This window comes from Accipiter gentilis, chromosome 30 (assembly GCF_929443795.1).
Source record: "Accipiter gentilis chromosome 30, bAccGen1.1, whole genome shotgun sequence".
NCBI lineage: Eukaryota > Metazoa > Chordata > Aves > Accipitriformes > Accipitridae > Astur > Astur gentilis.
In genome coordinates this window covers 10039420-10056031 of record NC_064909.1, presented here as the reverse complement: position 1 = coordinate 10056031, position 16612 = coordinate 10039420, and the positions used below count along the sequence as shown (strand labels likewise).

The following is a 16612-nucleotide window of genomic DNA, read 5'->3' as shown; positions in this document are numbered from 1 at the left end:
GCCACTCGGGTCTGGCTGGGTGTCGGTCGGCGGGTGGTGAGCAATTGCCCTGTGCATCATTTGTACATTCCAATCCCGTTATTACTACTGTTGTCATTTTATTAGTGTTATCATTATCATTATTAGTTTCTTCTTTTCTGTTCTATTAAACTGTTCTTATCTCAACCCAGGAGTTTTACTTTTTTTTTCCCCCCGATTTTCTCCCCCATCCCACTGGATGGGGGGGAGGGAGTGAGCGGCTGCGTGGTGCTTAGCTGCTGGCTGGGGTTAAACCACGACATTGGGTCTATTAAAGTAGTTGGATTTATATCACAGCCTTTGCATGAGAGCAGAAGCAGAAGGCTGGGAGGTGAGGCATGGATATGGTCATTCTTCTGTGAATTTCCATGATATTTTAAGGAGTTTAATAATGCTACGATCTCCAACTCTCTCAGATTCAGCAGAAAACGGTCAACACAGCAAAATTATTCAGGTGACAAGGAAGGTGGAAAGGCCAAGAAAGGGGGAAAGACAACACATTGGGAATAAACTAAGCTAAAATTCAATGTCTAATCATTCTGCCTAGCCTAAAATAGTTTGAAAAACCCAGAATTTCAGGTAGCAACAAGCATTTTGTCTGTGAAAATGAAACCAACCCAAAACACTTCAAGAGGCTTCAAAAGTAGAACAAAGACTGACGTTACTCTAAGGGAAGGCACTGAACCTTTCAGCATTTGATGGAGTGCAGGTTAACAGATTATTTTCTCAAGGTAGCACTGTAGCAGGCACACACAACTCTGAGCTTCAAGCAGCAGTGCAAGAGCAAGTCCGCAAACCAACCACCACCATTTTTAAGTCAGTGTGTTTAAACCAGTCTTGTGCAGGATTAGGCAAGACAGCAGTAAAAACGCCAGTGGCTCATTACTATCCACACACCCATTTTCTGCTGAAACAGAAGCAGCTACCTCAGGGTTACCATAGGAGAAGAGTATTTTCAAGCAAAACTCTGTGTGATGCTGAATCAGTTACAGACTTGTGCCCAAAAGCATGGCATCTTCAACGCTGGCCCTGAAAATCAGAATCCATTTTCAAGGACAAACATGCTATGTCATCTGCTTGGCTCCAGTGAGGATGCTTACACATCTATTTGGATTTCTCCATGATGTGAGCTTTAGAGCATATGCAAGCAGAAAAGGAGGCAAAGAACAGTGATGGCGAGGAAGGAAGTGAGATGGTGCTTTAAACCAAAGGCACAGACATTGTCTCCAGCACACAGGTGAACGTGCACACGTTTGCTTCATATTCACATGCATTTTGTGTATGCATTATAAAACCAAATGAAACTTCGGCTTAGAGCAGCTTTTCATTTGCCTCACAACTTTACGAACACTTATAAATACACAAAAAAGACAGCATACTCAGAATAAGATTAAGTTCGTAATAAGGAGAATCTGGAAGTAGGTACGCAGAGTACAAAGACACCTTAAAGAATATTGCTCCCTTTTTCATACCATAATTAAACATTAACTCTGATCCCTATGACATTGTTTACACATAAGCATAACAGCTGTATACATGGGCCTGTTACTCCTCGCACACAATGTCCAACACTAAGATCTTGTATTTCTGTCACCATCAGAACCCTGATTCTCCCCAACTCTGCCTCAAAGATCCAGACATGTTCGGCTCACACCTGGGATGCTTGCTAGAGCTCTGCTCAAAGAGATCTAGGAGATCTGATAACACCAAGGACTCCAAAAGCTTCATTCTGATCAAGCATCTTCTCCAGTCACTGTTCATTATTCTTGTATAAGAACAAAGATACCAAAAAGGTCTTTCTTGGTTCATGTGCTACACTTCTGCAGCCTCACATTGTCAGACTAATTCAAAGTCCATGCTTACTACATCCATTTAGTGGCTACTAATTTAGTTAGTGCCTACTAATCCAACAGACAGGTTCTTTTCCCAACCTGTCTCTCTGATACATATACAGAGTGGAACAGAGGCTAAATTTTGTACTTACAACTGAGGAAAGAAAATACAATGAATATGAAGTCAGAGCTGAGAAAGCTTTATGTGCCATAAAAACAACCATAATACCTAATGTATATAGCCCTCTGAGGAGACGTTATCAACTTATGCACATAACTACAACAAAACAGATAAAGAAAAACAAAAAATCAGTCCCCATAGCTACATTCAGTCCAACAAGAAAAAGAAATCAAGAAATACAGACCTTAAGAGACCAGCTACAGGTTTTCTGATGCACATGACAAACACATACATTGACCATGCATCAGTACATCATGCACAAACCAGGGACTACACAAGGAACTTTCAAAAGGCATGAAGGAATTGGCACGGCAAAAAAGAAATGAGCCTTTACAGTATGCATTAGCCACTGCCACATTGCTGAATAATACATCATCTTAAAAGTATTTGGTAAGGTGATAACTAATCAGCATTATCAAAACAATGCAGCAATTCTTCTGGTCTCTTAATTAGGCTTGAAAAAAATCCATATGGTCCTTTACTGTTTACAGAAGGGTATTAGCATGGGATTTTGGAAGACGTTATTTGCATAAGTCAAAAATAAGCTTGGCTTCATTGCTGAATCTCTGTCTTGGGGGAGGATTCCAATTCCAAATTCTCAGGGAAGGAGAACAGTCGTGTGTGTCCCCAGCCCCCATCTCAAGTGACAGTTCAAAAGTAGGAATTTCTACCCTTCCATATTTCAAGTATCCACCAGATTATTCAACTGAAAACATTTCAACTCATCCTTACCCCAGTATTGTAACCATGACTTCATTTTCAAAAAAACAGGCCTCATCCTATTGAATGCCACCAAACATGTACCTTATCCTTTACCTCAAATATATTTTGCATGACCTTACATGAATTGCTTAGATAAAAGCCTTTTTTCTTCTACTTTTGTTATTTTAAAGTGCAGATGCATTTGAGTCATTTTCCCCTTTTGTTTCATATCCTTAAGATCCACAGCTTCAAAGACAAAATGTCAGCATGCAGTCGATTTATGACTGAATTCTTGAAGAGACACTGAAGAATTACCTTGTCAATCACCCCAAGGACTCTGAAGGCCTTCAGTTCCTCGGCAGGGCTCCTTAGGTTCCAAGAGGGCCTTGAACTTAGTGATCCTGGAGGCTAATGGAAGATATCAAAGATTATACATCAATCAGGGTGGTACTTGAAGGAAGACTGCCTGCTGAAACAAATGCCAGGCCGAAGGAAACTAAATTTATCATAAATCAGAGAGAGTGAAGATGAAAGGAGAAGTTTTCTGTTTGTCCTTAGTGGGCGGAAAAAAAAAGAAAAAACCCCACAACTTGCAAGTAAATAAAAATCAAGATAACATTGAAAACAAAAATTTTAAAGAGAAAAAAATAATGAATTTTTATACTTTCTATGCTTAATGGAACCTGGCAATTGATTACTCAGTTCTTATCCCATCACAATAATCAATCAAAGCCTTATAGGTATTTTGGATACAAAATAATTCAGAGATCACTGAGGAGGGGAAAGCAAATTAGACCCTTTTTCAGTCTGAAGAACATAAAATACAGAATTACAAACAGGGCTCTCTGGTGAGCTTATGAAATCCTTTTAACAACAAGGTGCAGAACAGAAACAATTCCTAAACCTGCCTTAGAAAAAGGTAGCTACCCACATATCATTAATCTAGAAATTAACACCATAGGAAGATAATTGGCAGGTGCTAACTATTCAAGTAGTTAATACGCACAGATTTTTTTTCTCCATGCTATGTTTTGTAGTTTCTGAGGGCAAACTCAAAGCTTGCATGTCAAAGGAGGGAACAATGTTTCAACTGGAAGTCTTCTGGGACAAAGATTGACCTCTTAAGCATCACGCACACCTCTGGCATGTTAACAAACATTTTCAGAAGTTTCTAGTTGCCAACTGAGAGAATTTATTAGATCCTCCTCCAAAAATTCAGCATGCAGCTTCTACTAGAACCACAGACCTGGATCTCTTCCTCACAAATAAGGTAACTTCATTTGCAGAGTTGTTGAATGCCAAAACCTTTTTAAGCATAACCTGGCCTCCCCAAGTACACTTCTATTGCACAAAGGTAAAGGAAGAGGAAGGTGAAACTTGATTTTTAGGCTTCTAAGAGGCAAAAGATGTTTATCTAATTCATCAGCATCCTGAGGCAATATTTAAAAAATACGTCACAAAGGAAAACTGCTGGTAAGCAACTATATTGTGAATGAAATGTTTTAAGTATCAGGAAAAAATCAAGACATTTTCCCTTATGAGGAGAAACTCCCAGAAAAAGTGAAGATCTACAACTAGGTCATTCCATCTACATCCTCCCTAGTGTTTCGCCTCCAACAACTTTACTGTGCTCTCCTCAAAGTCCAGAGCACCTTCCCAAAGTCCTCCCCAAAACTGGTTCCCCTTCATGTTGCTGGTCAACCACCTTCTCTCCTTCCAAATTCTTTCCCAAAAATCAACTCTTATTTTAGCATTGACTGAAAAATTAAACAGACAGTTTCAAAAATATGTGTTCAAAAAGCATGGAGAAAAGTGTGCTTTTCATCTGTGTTCACCTACTGGGGTCTGTATTTAAAAGTGTTTATTATTTATCTGCATTTATCTATCCGGGTCTTATTATTTTGTCATGTAAACACTGCAGAGCAAGAGTGCCAACAGCAGTTAAGAGAAAACAGCCCAGATTCTACAAATCACTAAAGCTTTTCGTATGAAGAAGAAAAAAACGTCTATATTAAGTTTTTTCTCCAAACCTAATTTAGGATCCACATTGTAGCAAGCTGTTGGAAGGTGGAGGGAGCTCTTTTGTTGGGTTGTATTTTAAGAGTGTGTAATTCTTCTGCAATAACTAAATATTTGCTTTGAAACAAAGAGTTGTGCTAACACAGAGTTTATTCCTGACAAGATTTCAAAAGCATTTTAAGGAATACATTTAATGAAAGAGAGTATTTCCAAATCCTTTAGACTACTATAAAAGATTTCCACTTCTATCTGCATGCTCTTACATTTTATAAACCTTCCTCCATAATCAAGCTTTTAAAATTTTCTCTTATGCATAAGATTTCAACCACAAATTACATTCATACATCTCTAAAGAAGTTAATAGCTGTCTAATAATGCTATAGAATCAGACTTCTGCACCCATCATGTCTGAACAGCCGCCAAAAAACAGTATATATTTGGGTCCTTCACTAAAATATCACCAACAGTGGCACAGTCAGTAATACTGTGTATACACATTGTTTTCCATATACGCATTCTACAGTCACTTCTTACCTTAAAACGATTAACAATCAGATCGACATCACCACAGCTCCCAGTAGCTTCTCCATTTTTATCAGTTTCAGATTATTTTTTTGCTCTTTACAGTACTTTGGTTTCACTATTACAAAGTCTAATAGTGGAGCCCAGTGATGAGGACACATCACATTCTGTTGTGAAGCAAGCTGGAAGCAGACTCTAAATACCCCATTCCCAGAACTACAGCAATTAAGCACTCTATGAAGCTGCCTGCTCCTCTGAATAGAGTAAAATTCCAAGCTCAGCATCTAGCCATCAATAAGAAAAATAATTAAAACACAGCTCTCATCAAAAATAGAGGAACAAAAAAACAAACCAGGAAGGAGAATAAGAAAAACTCAAAGGCTTCATTTGCCTTTAGAAATAAGGCACTTATATTCTAAAGAAAGTAGCAGGTTACATCTGCTGGCAGAAGGCCTTCAGCAGCCTGTCCAAATGCTCAGCATGCTGCTCAGGTATGCCAGGACCTTCTCTCCTGTGGCTAGGCCCTACGTGTTTTGAAACTATTTCCAGACTACACTGAGTTGCACAGCTGGAGTTATCTGACTTGGAATTGGTGTCATCCCTTCCTTTCCCACCATCACCTTTTGGCTAGCATATGCTAATTTCAAGTGGAAAAGGATGATGCTGGCCCCTGTAAAGATCCAGCAGTTTGTGGCCACCACTTCCCTTCGGAAGGCTCTAGTTTTGCAAGCTACACAATGGCATGTGAAATATGGCACTAGCTCCCACCTCACCTTCAGCATCACTGCCAGCAGTTACAAGAGCAGGGGGAGAAAGAGAAGTACAGCACCAGCCAAGCAAGAGGAAGAGCCTCTCATGTTAACCTCATTTAAGGCAAGAGCACTATCCCTAGCCTGGTGACACAAACACCATTTGATGGGAAATGATTCTACTCCTAATGCTGCCACCTTTGACAGCAGTCACCACAGAACCTCAGGACAAAAAAAGAGCACTTTCACAAACACCAGTGCAGAGCTGCACATCAAAATGCGATCTCCCCTCACCATTCAGAGGTGTCTGATGACTTCGGTAACCATCCACCTGTAGTATAGCCAGACCCTCAACTGCAGCAAGAAGATGCCTTGTTTTGAAGCAGATAGAGCTGGCCTGAGTTGCAAGGCTCCCCACCATGGGTATGAAAGAGCTTCCAGCTCTGCTAGCCTGGCAGAAGATCCTGGCCCCTTCCTCACTCTGCACCACAGGAAAACAAAGTTGTATCTCTGCACGCATCTGAACTCCGACAGAGCTATGGTGTGCTTCAGGTCTCCAGTGATCACCGGTTTGGGACCGCATCTTCCCTGAAGCTGGGGCACATCTGGGGTCATGCACATCTGGACCCAGCAGCAGAGAGCAATGCAGAATGTGATCTTGGAAGCCTTGAGACTAAATTTCTTATTTTTTGTTAAATTTACATCTCTCAGAACTACAGCAGTGTATTTTCTTTACACTTCATGTAATTTTCATGCACATTTAACGAGAATTTTAGGAAGCAAGACATCCTATGAAAACTGCAAAGACTGAAGACTGCTTTTCCTGTTTGGGCACCAGACTTGCATGTAATTCTTGTTATTAAATTGCTTTGAAAATAAAAAATAATTGACATTTTAAAAGACAACAACTTTTATTGCAGTGTAAAAAGAGACAATTCTGAATAAAAAACTGGGCATAAGTAGAACCAGAAATAATTTCAAAGAGTGAAAAAAATATGCATTATAAAAATACCAACAAAGTTAAAATGGACCCACAGCATGTACGTGTAGCTGTGCTGGGCCTCACAGCTGACCGCTATGTAAGACTGCAGCTTTCTGAAGGTCAGTCCAGTGTGATTCAGTGTTGCTGCAGCTCCCACCCAGGCTGGAAGGTGGCTCCCCAGAACTGCTACTTACAAAAGGGCAGAGGAGAAAATACAGCTTGAGAATCTTAAAAATGGCCTGCTGCTGCTGTTACACAGCATCCTCAAACATTTGTCATGAAGAAGGCCCTCGAAGCTGCCGTGCTGTGCTAGAGGAGGAAAAGGAGGACAGCGTTTGCTGCAGCTTGTTGTTCTGGAAGGTCTGCATACCTGTTTACAACCTCCAGAAGCTGTCTCCACATCTCCCACTCCTACAGGTCACAGCGAGGCTTTTCACAATGTTTACAAGACCCTGTTCAACTAAGTTCCCAGTTCATGGTCAGTCACAGTTGCGTCAAGTTCCCTGTGCTGCTTTTCAGCCTTAAGAAGTCTACCTGTCCTTAAGCCCTCTACCATAACCCTTTTTTAACAGTGCCAAGGGTTCCCCAAACACCTCCTCTTGTGCTCCTCTCTTCACCACTCAGACTTGCCAGCAGCAAGGTGGTTGCTAAGGATGCTATCCTTGAGGGCTACACCGTTGGCTTTTTGTTGAGGCAAGAAAAGTAACAAACTATTATTGTTCTTTGTTTGGTTTCCATGGCATCAAAGATAATTTTTGCTTCTCAGACCTGAAATGCCAGGCCTTTGCCTCTAGGGAAATCTGGTCTTCAAAGAGGCAAGGGCCTGGCATTTTGCACTGCAGAAGAATAGCTCGCTTCCTTCTGCCTCAGGTCCCCAGGGAAAAGCCGCCATGCTTTACTGTCATGTGGTGCTCAGATAGCAAATGCATGGCTTGGGGTGCATTTAGCAGGCTTAGTCTTTTGAGACTGCTGCACATGCTTCAGCACACAGCTGGCAGCCTGAGCTTTTGGGAGATATGAGAGACTGACGGGTGCAGGACAATAATCAAACCTGCACTTCTGAGCTTGGCTCTTCCCTTGGTGGACATTTCTCTGACCTGGTGGATGAGAAAGAAGATGTGATGTCCAAGAAGGCCAGGTGAGCCTAGTTTTGATGCTGATCACTGTGGTTGTTCCTTGTAAGGGCACAACAGGAAACACAAAGCTATCTACACCAGACATGGGTGACAAAGTAGTTCTGCCTTGTAACATCAGGTCATGAACAAGAACACTTTGTCTTAAATGTTGATGCCTGCTTACTAGTCAGACCTCTTCCTCCAAAGTGCAAACGGTCTCAGCACCTGTGGTGGGTTGACCTTAGCTGGACCCCAGGTGCCCACCAAAGCTGCTCTATCACACACCCCCCTCAGCTGGACAGGAGAGAGAAAATGTAATAAAAGGCTTGTGGGTCAAGATAAGGACAGGGAGAGATCACTCACCAATTACTGTCACAAGCAAAACAGACTCGACTTGGAGAAAATTAATTTAATTTATTACCAATCAAATCAGAGTAGGGTAATGAGAAATAAAACAAAGTCTTAAAACACCTTCCCCTTACCCCTCTCTTCTTCCTGGGCACAACTCCACTCCCGATTTTCTCTACCTCCTCCCTCCCAGCAGCGCAGGGGGACAGGGAATGGGGGTTGGGGTCAGTTCATCACACGTTGTCTCTGCCGCTCCTTCCTCCTCAGGGGCAGGACTCCTCACACTCTTCCCCTGCTCCAGCGTGGGGTACCTCCCACAGGAGACAGTCTTCCACAAACTTCTCCAATGTGAGTCCTTCCCACAGGCTGCAGTTCCTCATGACCTGATTCAGCATGGGTCCCTTCCACAGGGTACAGTCCTTCAGGCACAGACTGCTCCAGCGTGGGTCCCCCATAGGGTCACAAGTCCTGCCAGCAAACCTGCTCCAGCATGGGCTCCTGCCTCCATGGGCCCGCAGGTCCTGCGAGGAGCCTGTTCCAGCACAGGCTTCCCACAGGGTCACAGCCTCCTTTGGGCAGCCGCCTGCTCTGGTGTGGGGTCGCCCATGGGCTGCAGGTGGATATCTGCTCCACCATGGACCTCCCTGGGCTGGAGGGGGTCAGCCTGCCTCACCATGGTCTTCACCACACGCTGCAGGGGAACCTCTGCTCCAGCACCAGGAGCACCTCTTCCACCTCCTCCTTCACTGACCTTGGTGTCTGCAGGGTTGTTTCTCTCACATATTCTCACTCTTTTCTCCAGCTGCAATTTTTGTCACACAACAACTTTTTCCCCTTTCTTAAATACATTATCCCAGAGGCACTGCCACCATTGCTGACTGGCTCAGCCTTGGCCAGCAGCAGGTCTGTCTTGGAGCCAGCTGGCATTGGCTCTATCGGACATAGGGGAAGTTTCTAGCAGCTTCTCACAGAAGCCACCCCTGTAGCCCCCCCACTACCAAAACCTTGCCACGCAAACCCAATACAGCACCCCCACTGCCCATGAAGTTCCCTGCACTGAATGATGCTTCCCATAACCAAACTGCACTCTGCCCATTGTAATATAGGCACAGGTACTGCTAGGGTACACTATTGTCCATCATTTTCTCGCAAACCAATTTCAGTTAAATGGTTCAAACTGTGCTGGGCTAACAGCCATAACAGCACTTGGCCATGCTTCTAGGAAAGGCTTCCTAAGTGTACTAAAGCAGTGATTCTTCTCAAAGACTTCAGTGTTCCTCCAGCATGGAAGAAGTGACGAGACACCTTTTTACAGATTCATGTGAGCAAAGAAGGCATTGTACAGTGTGATTTAAACATCAGCATTTCTATGTCCTATCCGAGCACCAGCATTTGACCAAGGGATGGTATCAGTCAGCATGACCTACAGCAGTAGGAGGTGCTAGTGGTAACAGACCAGCCTTGTCCCAGCAATACCAAAGGCACGTAAATAGCAGTTAGAGAAACACGAAGCTGGTGCGAAGTGATGGTGCAAGGAAGCATACACCTTTTACCCTAGAGACTTAATTTCTGTAGGAGAAGAACACAAAAAAATATTTGCATGTTTCCACTAGTATCTCCCAAGAATCACACTGTGTATAGATGCAGGTCATTTCAGTGCACTTATCTGCATGGGGTGGAATAATTCATGCAAACTCCAACATAAACTATCTTGGGCAGTAAAAAAGATAAGCAGTAACTAAGGTGCCTGAACTCAGGTCCGCTCAGTAACAAACGTTCAGGAAGAGTCACATTCCTCACTTGCCTTAAGACACTAAGCCAAAGCACAGAGCATGCCAATTCTTAGTGGTTCCTACCACTACCCTTACAATAACTTCAGGAGATAAGTCCTTGTCCCAATTAACTTTCAGCTATCAACTCGGAGTCAAGCTGTTCTTTACCACAACCATCACGATCCATCAGTACCATCTGCCCTTGATGCCAGGAAATTCCAAAACTCTAAGATAAAAGTCAAATTTATGCATTATGAAGAGCAGCAAATAAAGGATATTAAAATACACGTACAGCCAAAGCCAAATCGTGGAAACATGTATTTTTTTGTAAAGAGGAGAATAATCCAGGTGCACCATTTTGCTTGTGCAAAGTCAGATTTGCTCTAACTTGTCAATTTTGAATTTCAACACGGAAGAATGACTTTCTATTTTCACCACTTTTTTTTTTTCTTGTCTTATCCCAATTCATCCTGCTTTCCTTTGGATCTGCAGAGAAGGCACGTGCCTTATTCAGTACAGCATGCAAGAGGGATTTATTTACCTCTCAAGTTCAAATACAAAAATGCAACCTATCTCTTCCTCCTTCCCAACCACAATTAGTTTTTAAACTTATAAAAAGGCAAAAATAGGTTGTTGATGGGGTTTTTATCTTGTTCTGCAGTTTCCGAACACACTGAGGTTTTCATTCAATATAGATTCTTCCCCATTTTCAGGGGTGTTTGACCCAAAGAAAGACTACCTAGTAGGACTTCATATCAGTCAAAAATACTAAATTGTTCAGTACAATTCATGTCAGCAGCAAGACTCCAAATCTCACAAAATATATCCCATTTGGAACATCCTCAAAATTGTACCTACGGGCTCTCAACATAAAAAAAGCTACCCTTCAAAATCAGTGGTTTTGCTTTTTTAATTTATTTATTAGGCAGTCAGATTTTATAAGGCTTCCCATTTTTACAGCAGCGGTCTCAAAGCATTTTTAGATCTGTGCAAAATAAGAAACAATAATCTTGTGCCCCTTCTGTCCTCACTTGATATAAACATAAGAGAGACAGGAAGTTGGTAACTTTTATATTTACTACAATAGGGTGGTCATTGACAATCACACACAGTTTAGCATGACTGCAGTAAAAGTCTAAAGTAAGTCCTAAATGAACTGTTTGGGGAAGGGCAAAGTAGAAATTGATCGAAGGTATCTTGGAACAAGCTTTGTTTGTCTTTTGTACAAGTGCAGATAAGGGTGTTTCTGCTTAAGAAGGTGGGAATTACTACAGAAACTCCTGCAAAAATCAAGAAGCAGCTGATCACTAAAGCATATCCAAGAGAGACATATGAAGGGATCAGGAAGAACCTTTGCTCAATTAAGTATTTATTTAATGAGAGATTTATCTCATTCCCGCCACCACATGCTTGACTCACTGAGACACCGTTATGTGCTAGCCTAAAGAAACCAACAGCCTTCTCTCTCCCTACAGGACCAAGCAATATTCTCACGGGAAAGTCAAAAGAAACGTTATGTTCTAGTGTGGTTTTTTGCTTTACCTTTAAATTCTTTAGCATGATTAAAAATCTTTACATCCTCAACTGTGAGAAGAAGGAAAGCATAAGAAAAAACAGGCTTGGATTAAATCAAGCACTTTTCATAATGCTATGAAATGCAACCAACAAGGATCAGACAAGAATGGCAACTTAACAGAAACATAACATCAAAATACTTCTCAGGTCTCCTGAAGGAGAAATTCTAGACAGTTTTTGAACCTCAATCTTGAATATGGTTTGCTCAAAGACAGGACAATTTAATTATATCAAATTCTGGTTCAAAACAGAGAAATTAAAGCCTACCATAGAAACAGATGCATCTTCAGAGGATTTACGGTAGAAGCTGGAAATTTTTTCAGCACGCATAAGATATTCTGCAGTCTTCCTTTTCACTGCTTCTCGACGAGTTGGACTTGATTCACCTCAATGGAGAAAAAGAAAGTTATTTTTTCCATAGAGAGAGAGGTACTAAGTAATCAAAGCACATGACTGCTTTGATTCTACCTTTTTGATTTCCTCTGGGTTATTCATAATCAAACCTACAGATATGCCTCCTACAGAAAGCAAATACTATGATCCTAGAGTTCTACAAAAATAACAATTTAAGCCTTGCTATAGACTAAAGTAAATAAAAAGTCATACTTCATTTTTCTGTGATCTGGTATATGTTCCTATGGTAACATAAGTAAGAACCGAAACAAATCACTGATCTGAATGTTGTACTCCAAAAAACTCAATTAGGGAAGACAATAAAATGTTTACAACAAAACAATAAAAAAACTTGGGATTTTCCTCATGTTTCTAACACCAGCTTTTCTAAGTATAAAGGAAAGCCAGAAAGGCTACTAATAGCCAGAAGGCAATTTAAGAGACACCAAGAATTCTTGCTCACAGCTTTCTGATGCTAGCTGCTCCTTGCCTGTTGGTATGGGGTGACAGGAAGAAAGGAGTAGGCACTTGCACCAACTACTTCACTTCCCAGATGGCTGCACCACCACTGTGTTATGCCTAATCTAACCAAACTCTTACAAGAGGCAAGATACCGTGCAATTTCTGTATTCACTCTAAAACTTACAGTTTATGTTTAGGCATTCACATCATGAGCAGTATATTGTCATAATAGACTCAATTTGTGATGACAACATCCAACCAGTCAACTGCTAAGCAAAGATAAAAAGAATGAGAGCCACAATTGTTATAACAGAGAATTGAGATTACTATGCTAAAAAATAGAGACAGCTGTCCCAGAATAAGTCTGAGCAACAGCAGAGACTTCATCTGGCCCCGAGAGTCTCTTCCAGCCCTAACTGAGGCCATCCAAGACTTGCAGCAACACAGCCTTGGCTGTGACAGGCTTCTGCACCGACAGGTGCAAGCCAGCACCTCTCACAAAGCCAATGCTCAAACAGGGCAAGGACTGCAAGGATATCTGCCTAACAGCTACTCAACATGAAAGACAAGGCAAGGAACAGGAGAGGTAATAAATTAAACACACAAATACACAAACCCTAACCAACAGCAGATAACAAGAGACAATAACGAAGACTAGAACTCGTAGGATACTGATCAATAGGCCATGAAAGGAACCTCCGAGTGTAACCTTGAAGAAGTTCAACCAGAAACTTGGTAACTGATAAGAAAAAAAACAGAATTATTGTGACTTATCAAGAATGAGTCTCAAAAAAAAGCAAACTTATTACGGGATGTCTGAGGGAGAACTTACTGTGTAAATACTTGCATGCAAAACTTATCGTGGGAGGTTTCCGGGGGGTGGATTGTGGCAATGCGTAAGACATTGCAAGATGTTTAAGAGCAGGATTAAAGGTGAGGAAAGGGAGGGGTCAAGGTGGAGGGGGGACACAAGCATGAGAAAACAGAGGTGGGAATTTCATGGGTCAATTGTGTATATGGCAGCTGCTGGTCAACACAATTGTCTGACTGAGCCCTGTAACTGACCATCACTGTCTGTCTTACCTTCTCATGAAACTCTGTTCCTCACTATTTCCTGCATTACTGTGCTCATTATTCTCTGTACATAAGATATGCCAACAAACTTCAAGCCAGATAAGCAGGCAAGTCAGACAAAAATATCAGAGCTGGATGATGGACTGTGGGGCCAGCTACCAGAGACCTGAACAGTGGGTCCTTCCCTGACCAGCAATACTTCAAAAGAGGTTGGGCTGTTCACACTGCCTGTGGTTATGTTGGTGTCTGTAAAAGCAATATCCTTCTGCCTGTGTCAATGTGTTTGCGGTCAACCATGTTCATACAGAGTATGTGTGCACACATGCAAGCCCCTCTCAGAAATATGCACTCAGCTTCACTACTGGTAGGACCCAAAAAAGGGGTAAGCTGCAGCCACTTGTCTCCAGCAGCTCAGGGCAGGAAGAATCGCTCTGATCCTTCAGTCAGGCAGATCTGGCTAGCTTTAACACCGACTCCTTAACAAAGGAGAAGGAACAGGTTGCCTGACTGTTCAATTTTCCCAGAACACTTTCTAGATGGCAGAGAATAATGAAAACTAAGTACGAGGTCTCTTCAGAAAGTTCATGGAGAGCTCCTCTGCTGTAGGCTCTCCGAGCTGCTGTCTTCCCCCTGCCCCATACAAGAGAAAATGAATCATTGCTCTCACTTTAAATAATCCTTAGACTCAGAGTGTGAAGAAGGCAGAGGCTCTTTCCCACTTTATATTGCCATGGTCTACTACTAGTCATTTTAACCCTGTTATAAAATAAAGACTCGCCCCTCCCTTTCATATCATGACTACAAACTACCTAAACACACAGAAGAGCCATACAGACACCATCAAGAATAAGTAAAAGAGACTTATGATCTACTCCAAGCTCTGCTTTAAGTGAACTATTGCAAATCTTATTATCCACCTCATAGCAGGAGGGAAAAGTGATTGTCACCTCCTTGGACAGAGACACAGAGCCCCGCTCTGCAAAAACCTTTGACTACACTCAGTTTGAGATAAAGCTGGACAGTCAGAAATTCAGTGCTCTTTCAGCATACAATATTATGGATATGTACCAATTTCTCAGTAATTTCTCTCATTCTAAAGACAGAGGGGACTTTGTACCAGGTCCAGCACCTCTTATATCAGTCTCTACTTGGTAGGATTCTCCTGGTGAAATTCCCCTGGATGAGACTGCCAGTCTTACTCCCATCTAGGATAAAAAAAAAAAAAATCACCACTCAATTGTTTGAACTTGGATTTGGCTTTATCAGAAGAGAATAGATACACAGTATTTTGTAAGTGTCTGTTGTAATTTCTTAAACATGACTAACACTCTTGCTTTCATCTCTACCGTTAATCTTACAGCACCATAAAACTTTCTTGTGCCGATCCACTGGTTATCACCCACATTCTTAGACACATGAAGTGGCAGTTGCTCAGCGAAAACAAGTCATCTGCACAGCAACAATAAACTCTTCAGCCAGCGTTTTCTTCTAGCAGACTGGTAGAAAACTTCTAGGTTAGTGTCTAAGGCTATCATAAAAGTCAAGCTCACTGCTTAATTGTTAGTTATGTGTATTTAGTTTGGATGCTTATTGCCTTTTTTCAATGCTTCACTAATTCTATGGTAATTAACGCAAACAAGCTAGGATGTCCCCTTAGAGCTGTCTTTGTTCTCCCTACTTTCATAAAACATTAATTTCAGTTTTCCTTCTACTTTCCTTCCCGAATAATTTGTTAAATAACATTTGCAAACTGTTCACTCATTAAAATCTTCAGCCATAAGAGGGTGTGGAGTCACAAAACAACGTTTACTCAAAAAGTTCTTCCATCTTATTTGTGAATAAGATCATTAACAGTTCAGTCTCTGAATACTTTAACAGGTGGATGTTTGAGAATTGGATTTATGGATGTAGGATTTTGGCTTTATTCTTTACATTAGTTCATCCAAGAAAGTATAAAAAGCTACATTCCAATACAAATTCCTAATTAAACAGCAAATATCTCACAAAAATCTGTAAAGAAATACAGGATATGAATTTAATAAATAAATAAATAAAAGTTACTTTAAAAGCCTTAAACAAAGGGTGTTGAGTAATAATAAAGAGCCCATTGAACTAAAAATAATCTTTAGCATTTATGCCAAATTTCAGGTCACAGAACTCTTCACTTAAAACCAAATGAATCACTAAAACACAGTACTAGAACAAATCCTTACATTTGACAGATGTTAAAGCTGTAATGCAGACTTTATGCATTTTTTTTAAATGCAATATTCCAATTTGCTATGGGATACTGTTTTTAGTTACGCAAAATGTGTACTGTCAAAAGAATTGACTAATTTACTCCTAGTTAAGAACTTTTGAATTAAACATTGTGTGAGCATATTGAGCTCCCATCTCCATTCTGTGGTTAGCCCACAATAATCTAAAAAGGTATCTCTCTTTAATTACAATTTAAACTTGAAAGGCACTTTTCTTTAAATGGCAGCAAACAGGAAGTGTTTAAACTGTGTCAAAGCCTTTGATGAATCTTTACAACTGCTCATAAAAGATCATCCTGCTTAAAATAATATTGATTTTTCATTTATTTTCCTAGATACTAGAAGATTTACGTTTCATCTGATCAGGATCAAAGCTTCTCCCCCCTCCTGATCACTGGGATTAAATCACCAATGTCTTTTTACACGTTTAAGAACTACATTGCTAAAGCAAGATATAAAAGCGTAGCAAGGCTGATCATAGAGACCTTAGAATAAAAACCCCTCAAGATTCCCTGTCTCTCTCCCTCTGCATTTGCTACAGAGCAGCTGTGCCTCACACAGATTCACATGAATGAAAATATTAAGGCGAGAAACCACCCACTTAGTTTAT

At 41.1% G+C, this 16612-nt stretch overlaps 1 protein-coding gene across 6 annotated transcripts in view; it reads right to left on the bottom strand.

Moving 5' to 3' along the window:
* RPS6KC1 (ribosomal protein S6 kinase C1) overlaps nt 1-16612 on the bottom strand; it is a 93595-nt gene that overhangs the window by 39957 nt on the left and 37026 nt on the right. For all 6 annotated transcript variants that reach the window (XM_049833552.1, XM_049833554.1, XM_049833555.1 and 3 more), the window contains 2 exons: nt 12083-12201; nt 3049-3141 (listed from right to left, as the gene is read on the bottom strand). In XM_049833552.1, the coding sequence (XP_049689509.1) occupies nt 3049-3141; nt 12083-12201 (212 nt within the window). The remainder of the gene's footprint in view (nt 1-3048; nt 3142-12082; nt 12202-16612) is intronic.